We start from the raw sequence: 7968 nt of genomic DNA, 5'->3' as shown, positions 1-7968 counted from the left end.
GATGTCGAATCCCTAACGCCTGCATTTATCTTTATCTCTTTTCATAATATCAATTTCGTCACAATTTTGGTATTTTAATTTAGAAAATTAATTCTAAGCAAAATCAACAATCGTTGTGGGAATGATCTCGTATTTGCCGCACTATACTATCGTTTGATCTTGTGCACTTGTGAGTTAAAACGTACCAAGTATTCGCCAATTAATTTAGGTGGCTATTTGGCACAACAAATTTTTGAAGAAATATGCTTTGGAGGAGTGGATTTTGTGGACAGAAATATGATTTGGAGGAGTAATTACACCAAAAATTGAAGATTTGAAGAAGTTTTGGAAGCCCTATAGATTTTGGGTGGGTGATCCACAAAAATTCGCCTTGAATTAAGTGCACACATTTTAAACCCCAATGAATACCTCAAACTCTCAATTTACTACATAATGCAAGTTTAATGTATCATATTTAACCAATATTTGAGTCTAATGTATAAATAGTTTACGGTTGAGTTTTAGGCTTTAATTTGTGATGAGATCAAGCTTTTAACTTGAGAGCATAAGTCCCCCCCCCCCCTCCCTCAATTCTTGTGGGGAAAAATTTAAGGTTAAATTTTACTTTTTAAATATTTGGCCCTTACCATGAAAGCAAGAAAAAATAAAAATTGGCCCCAACCCACAATTCTTTTGGCTCTACTTATAAATTTTTTTGGTCTCACCCAATAAAATTTTTGGCTCCACCCACTAAATATTTTGGCCCTACTGTGCCTACCCAAAAAATCTTTTGAGCCACACCCATTAAAACTGAAAAGCTGGTTATTCATTCTCAAATCTTTTAGCCCTTACCCATTAAAAACTGTAGTAACCTTATTTTTGTCCATAACCCATTGAGCTAGTTACCCATTTGAGATTTGGCTCTTTCCACTAAAATTTATATTTCTTGAGCATTTTGTTGTACATCTTGTTACTATTCTAACCCTAAACAAGCACAAGTCCACAATCAAGATTTAAATTTCCTATATTGATTTAATTTTCCAAACGAAAAATTAATAAAAAAAAAAAGGCAATTTGCAACACACATGTAGTGCAAAGTAATTTGTTTTTATCTTAAACGCAGCTTAAACTCACTTTGTTTTTGTCTCATGGTTGTTGCTAACCACTTTAGGGATATCCTTGTTAGAAATAAACCTTCTATTCAAGAATTTGAATCATCAACCAAATCAGCAGCTCATCCACAGTTACCAGATCAGCCACAACATTCAAATTCAAACCTTAGATAACATTATCTTATCTTGTTATCATGTATTTAATTTTTGTATTGTAACCTTCAGATAAGATTTTACGTTAAGCCATACAGCTCTATATATTGAGTAATATACTTCACAGTTTTGGTATTCAAGCCAAAACCTTTATTAAAAGATTTTCATGGTATCAGAGCTAAACTAAAGCTCACGCTTCAATTTTCGATCCGATGGCTTTCTCTTCTTCCGCTCTTTCCTTCACCTTTCCCAATGTTTCCCCTTTCATGACCTACAAGCTTTCTGGTCCTAATAATTATCTTCCATGGACGTCTCAGCTTGTTCCCACCCTTAATACTTATGATTTAATGGGCATCGTTGATGGAACCGAACAGTGCCCACCTAAGACTCTTCCTCCTTCCTCTGATAAGGAGGAACCTTCATTGAATCCTGCTTATTCTCTTTGGTTTAGAAAGGATCAATTTATTCTCAATTGGATTAATGCTACTCTATCAGAGTCCGTTTTATCCACTACTTATGGTCTTCGTACCTCCTATCAGATTTGGCAGTTTTTGGCAACCAAGTTTGCGTCTCAGTCACGCTCTCGGATTGCACAACTTAGACGTGAATTACAGACTCTTCATCAAGGCTCTCAGTCATGTGCAGATTTTCTCAATTCTGCTAAGCTTCTAGCCCACCAACTTTCTGCTTCTGCAAAAAAACTTGAAGATGAAGAATTGATCATATATGTTATTGGTGGCCTCAATCCCACCTATAATCATTTTGTTACCTCATTTACATTTGCTACTCGAGATTCAGCTTTATCTTTTGACACATTTCCAGCTGACTTGCTTTCTTTTGATTATCTCATTGATCGACAGCAACAACGAATTAGCCCAGATGCTTCTGTTGCATTACTATCTACCAAGCCTACTTTCAGTAATTTTCCCAAGAAGTCGCCTCACAAAGCTCCATTCCGCCACAACAATTTTCAGAAGAGGTCCCCACATAAGTTTTCTCAACAGCCACGAACCCCTGCTCAACAGTCATTTACTGCCCCACGATCTGCTTGCCAGATTTGTGGCAAATCTAATCACCGTGCTTTAGATTGTTTTAGCAGGATGGATTATTCTTTCCAGGGACGACATCCTCCTGCTCAATTGGCGGCTATGGCGGCTCAGACTACTGCCCAACCTGATGATTCTCCATGGTTTGTAGACAGTGGTGCTAATCATCACTTAACACCAGCTCTTGAGAAACTTTAACTCACTGAACCGTACACTGGATCAGACTCCATTGCAGTGGGCAATGGCTCAGGTTTGCTAATCACCCATACTGGTTCTGCTTCCTTTCATACTCCCTTTGCTAAACTACAGCTTTCTCAAGTCTTTCATTGTCCTAATGCCCTTGCTAATCTTCTTTCTATTAATCAGTTTTGTAAGGAAAACAATTGTTTCTTTATATTGACTGCTGCTTCCTATTTTATTAAGGATTGTCTCACGGGCCTAACCCTGCTGGAAAGCAAGAGTGAAGGTGGCCTTTATCCCATCCGCACATCAAAAGCTGTCCATCATAAATCTCAAATCCTCACGACATTGCTTGGTGTTAAGGCTCCTGTTAGTGTGTGGCACTCAAGGCTTGGTCATCCATCTTCTCCTGTTGTTCGTCAAATTCTGAAAAAGCATCAGTTACCATTTGTTGGGTCTTTGCAAAATAAGGAAGTTTGTGAGTCATACCAATTGGCCAAAAGCAAACAACTTCCATTTCCTTTGTCATCTAGAGTGTCGTCTGCACCACTTCAGTTAGTTCATACGGATGTTTGGTGCTCTCTTGTGGTGTCTTTTAGTGGTTTTAGGTACTACGTAATTTTTATCGATGATTTTTCTCGATAGTCATGGTTGTATCCTCTTCACAATAAATCAGATGTATTTATTTCTTTTAAGAAATTTAAAGCATTAGCGGAAAATCAATTCTCTTCTCGTATTAAAACTTTGCAATCGGATGGGGGTGGTGAATTTACTTCTCTCCAATTCACTTCATTTTTAGGACTGGCTTGGACTGCAGGAGTTCTTATCCCGCCAAGTGGAAGGCTGCCTTATCATCAAAGGATGAAAGGAGAGTCAGGCTGGACTGTTACATACCGAAATCGATAACACTATCGTTTGATGATGAACGGAAAGGCGCCATAGTGAGTGCCGAGGAGCACGAAGTCTGCCTGTATGAGGAAATGTTCCGTGTAGGCCTCAGACTGCCCTTCCTGAGGCTCATTCGGGAGTTATTGAGCCGTTTAAATGTGGCTCCTCACCAAATCGTCCCCAATGCTTGGAGAATTTTCTTTGGTTGGGTAGTTTTATGGCCGATGGCTTGCGGGGAAAAGAATTCCCTGACTATCAGGGAATTTTTGTTGGCGTACAGGTTCACTAGGAACCCAAATCCTGAGGCGCTTTACAACTTCCAGGCCCGACGAGGTAAATTGGTGCAGTTTGAAAGAACTCTCACCAGCAACCGAGCATGGAAGAAGAAATTTTTCTTTGCTCGGGGACAATGGGAGTTTGCCCCTTCGAAGAAGGTGGGAGGTCCGAGGGTTCCTCGGGAAACAAGTTTTCTAGTGGATAACGCTGGTCTTGAACTGGTGTTGTCTCTAGAGGAGCATACTCAGGTGAACATGGTTACAACCTAGGCCCGAAAGCATGAGAGTGCTACTCTATTCAAGGCCTTGGTCACTCTGGCTAAGTTGAAGTATTATCTTTATTCTCCTGGGTCCGGTCTTGGCAAGTCAAAGAGACCGAGAGAGGTGGCGCCCGAGGTTGCACAGAAGCAGACTGCCCCGAAAGGTAGGGCGTTTGAGGCCCTGAAAAGGCCAACTCCTGCTATGGAGGGTGCGGTGCCTGAGTCCACGAAGAGACCCCGTCTGGATGGGGTTTAGTCGGTAATGAGGCCGATTAAGAGGGATGTGAAGAGGATGCCTATGAAGAAGAAAGACAAGCGTTTGACGGGTGAGCCCTTGAAGACCCCTGCCTTAGGGCTCGTTGATGAGCCCAAGGTAGCTGAACAGCCGATGCCTGAGGAGGCTGAGGCGGCCAAATCAACAGAGTCCTAAAATCCTGTTGAGGTGGGCGAACAAAAGGTTGCCCAACTTCTTGCTACTCGACGAAAGGGGGGCAGCAAGCCTGTCATTCATCCGGTCAGTGTGTACTGCTAGCCCATTTCCCCTGTTCCTTTCTCAATAGTTCCTACAGATGAGCCTGCCGAGGCTTCGACTCATGTGATCGCTGTGGATTCGGTTACTCCGATTCCCTCGGGTCCTAATATCAACCGCATCCTAAGGAGGTTGCAATGGAAACATTCTCGGACTCCTCGGTGGGGAATGAGGATGAGAGGCCCCAGCCTGTAGCTGCTGAGGCGGAAGCTGTTGACGTGGCTCTTGTGGCCATGTCGGTACTACCCTCTGTTGCCAAGTCACATGATCGGGTGCAGGCCGATGCTGGTTCGCAGGCGCCTGGTCCAACTGGTTCTCGGGCTATTACTGCTCCTGTTGCTCGGGGAATTTGAAGCTCATGGTGACATTGCTTCGAGCGAGTCTAGGGTGCAACCCCTCGGCGTTGAGTGGTCGGTAGGGTACCCATTGTCTGCCTTGGTGGGTTTGATTCCCCATGATCAGCTGACTGGGCAACGTGATCACACCGCCCGAGGCATGGCAGAGGCCTTTATCTATTACCAGCTTGTTGTAAGTAATGTTTCCTTTTTACTTTCTTTACAGCACTTTGTATGTTCTAACTTTTTTCTTTGGTTCAGAGCATGATGAGGTCGTTGTTCCTTTACTGTGACTTCATGAAAGTTATGCATAACTCAGTTGAGGAGTCTGATACCATGAAAGCTAAGCTCGCGGAGTTGGAGCAAAAATTGTCGGAGTTTGAGGTCAAGAACGTAAGGCTGAGGGGGATCATCTCTCAGCAACATAATGAATTACTAGCTGTTGGTCAGTAACAGTCTATAATTTAGACTAAAGCTACCGAGGCCGAAGCTGCTCGGGCTACAGCAGATAAAAAACTCTAGGATTTGACTGCCGATGTGGAGGCTTTTCGGGTTGATAATGGCCGTCTCCTAGAAGAAAATTCAATAATAAAGGAGGATCAAAATCTGCTTGAGGAGAGACTTGTTGAGGTCCTGAGAGAAGTTAGAGAGGCTCGGGCCGAGAGGGATGTGCAGAGGGCGGTGGCCACGGATGCCTGCTCAGCTCGGGCTGTGGTTGAGGAGAGGGGGAAGTTTTATAGAGACAAGTTCAGGAAGGCTGAGCTTCAGCTGCAAGAGGCCGATGACTTAGCTAGCAAATACAAAAAGCAATTGTCGTATGCCTCTTGGACACGCGATAACGCTTGGCTAGACGGGATAACTTTTGGCTTTGAGACCTTTTGAGCTTGGGCCCAAGATCCTTCCTGTTCTATGGATCTTAATACAGTAGAGGCTGATGATCTTCCTTTCACCGATGAAGCCTTGGAATAGGTCATCTCACTTGGGCAGGAGCAAATGCCTAAAGCCAAGGGAATCTTTGAGTTTGGCTATACACCCGAGGATGAAAACCAGCCCTTGGACAATCATCAAGCCGCAGAGCCCCATGGTCCTACTGAGGCTCTTGTTGTTGCCGAGGACCTTGAGCCAACTAACCCGGAGAGGGACTAATTGTATTTCCACCATTTGTATATTTTAAATATTAATGAAAGACTTTACCTTTTTACTTCTTTGTAGTAGATGACTGTTCATACAATCTTATCTTTCCATGCAATTAGAAGATAATTTAAAACAATAATCACCTCTTAATCATTCTTAAGTTTCAACTCCCCTTGGATATCTGTCCGAGGGTTTTGCTGAGAAGATCCCATCGGGATACCTATCCGAGGGGTTAATGATGAGGTAAAGAACTCTTCCTTGGAATGCCTGTCCAATGGGTTAATTATGAGGGAGGTATTTCCTAACTATCTTCGGAAACCTGTTTGAGAAGTAAGTTAGGAGTTAAGTCTTTTTTATTGTTTCCTCTACCTTCGGAAACCTGTCCGAGAGTAAGTTGAGAGGTGAGTTATAGTCTCTTCGATTGTCTCTCTCTAACTACCTTCGGAAACGAGAAGTAAGTTGAGAGGTAAGTTATAGTCTCTTCAACTGTCTCTCTCTAACTACCTTCGGAAACCTGTCCGAGAAGTAAGTTGAGAGGTGAGTATAGTCTCTTCGACTGTATCCTCTAACTACCTTCGGAAACCTGTCCGAGGGTTATGTTGAGACTTGAAATACTTTGAGTGTGGCAACTTCAGGAGATTTTTATTCGATGAACCAAGACATAAAAGAAAATAAACAAACAAAATAACAATAATCTCCCTTACGAAATTACAACTTAAACAAAGTACTTTTTGAGATGCTCGGTGTTCGATGGCCTGTGGAATGTCTTTCCCTCGGAATCCTCGAGGTAGTATGCTCCCGCTCTTTGACAGTCGGTCACCTTGTAGGGTCCTTCCTAATTGGGAGCTAACTTGCCCTCGGTTGGATCTTTGGTGGCGAAGGTAACTTGTCGCAAGACCAAATCTCCGACTTTGAAACTTCGATGCCTGACCTTCTTGTTGAAATACCGAGCTACTCTTTCCTGGTTTGCTGACATGGATACTTGAGCTTGATCTCTCTTTTCCTGTAGCAGATCCAGATGCAGCAGTAAGTCTTCATCATTATTTTCAGGATGAAAAGTTTCTACTCGGAAGCTGCCCGAGCCTACTTCAGTAGGTATAACTGCCTCGGTCCCCAAGGCCAGAGCATAGGGAGTTTCCTTGGTTGGAGTTCTTTTCGTAGTCCGATAAGCCCATAGAACCTCTGGAAGATCTTCCACCCAATCTCCTTTTCGATCACCAAGTTTCATCTTCAAAAGTTTGAAGATTGACTTGTTAGTAATTTCAACTTGCCCGTTTGCCTGGGGATGTCCATGGGATGAGAAGTAATTTCTTATATAGAGTTTGGCACACCATTCTCTGAATGAATCGCAGTCGAATTGCTTTCCATTGTCCGTGACGAATGCGTGTGGAATGCCGTATCGGCATATGACATTCTTCCATAAAAATTTCTCTATGCTTTTGGCTATTATATTCACTAGGGCCTCCACTTCTACCCACTTTGTGAATTAATCCACAGCTACCACTGCGAACTGAACACCCCCTTTCCACGAGGTAGTGGTCCAACTATATTTTACCCCCATTGCGAGAAGGGCCATGGTGAGGAGACTGAGCTTAATTCCTCTGGGGGTTGCTTGGTAATATTGGCAAAACGTTGGCATTTGTTGCAATTTCTGACCATCTGTACCGAGTCCTTGGTCATGTTAGGCCAATAGAAGCCTGTTCGAACCGCTTTATGTGCCAACATTCTTGAGCCTGAATGACTCCCACAAATACCTTCATGAATCTCACGAAGCATATAATTACCTTCTTCCTTGGAAACACACTTAAGAAGCGGTAACATGAAACCTCGTTTGTATAAGATTCCCTTTACTATGGTAAATCTAGCAGCCTTTTTCCTTAGCTAGATAGCCGACTTTTTTCCTGCTGGGAGAATCCCTTTCTCCAAATATTCCACCACTTCCGTCTGCCAATCTGGTACCGCCTCGGCTATGGTAGGTTGGGACAAAGTTTGAATTATCTCTTCAGATTCTCCTTCAGACTCCTCGGTCAATGTGATCCGAGTAAGATGGTCTGCTCTTTCGTTGTCTTCCCTTGGG

At 43.0% G+C, this 7968-nt stretch overlaps 1 protein-coding gene across 1 annotated transcript; it reads right to left on the bottom strand.

The window, feature by feature from the left end:
• Positions 1-6726: 6726 nt before the first annotated feature.
• On the bottom strand, positions 6727-7119 carry LOC132169601 (uncharacterized). The gene has a single exon (XM_059580614.1). It carries the CDS (start codon positions 7117-7119, stop codon positions 6727-6729), a length of 393 nt encoding a protein of 130 aa, XP_059436597.1.
• Positions 7120-7968: the final 849 nt, after the last annotated feature.

This window comes from Corylus avellana, chromosome ca2 (assembly GCF_901000735.1).
Source record: "Corylus avellana chromosome ca2, CavTom2PMs-1.0".
In the NCBI taxonomy this organism is placed as follows: Eukaryota; Viridiplantae; Streptophyta; class Magnoliopsida; order Fagales; family Betulaceae; genus Corylus; species Corylus avellana.
Note: the sequence above shows the minus strand (reverse complement) of the source record. Positions and strands in the feature narration are given on the sequence as shown.

What these genes read in the sequence shown, in the direction of transcription:
- LOC132169601 (XM_059580614.1), bottom strand. Translation starts at nt 7,119, where the DNA reads ATGAAACTTGGTGATCGAAAAGGAGATTGGGTGGAAGATCTTCCAGAG.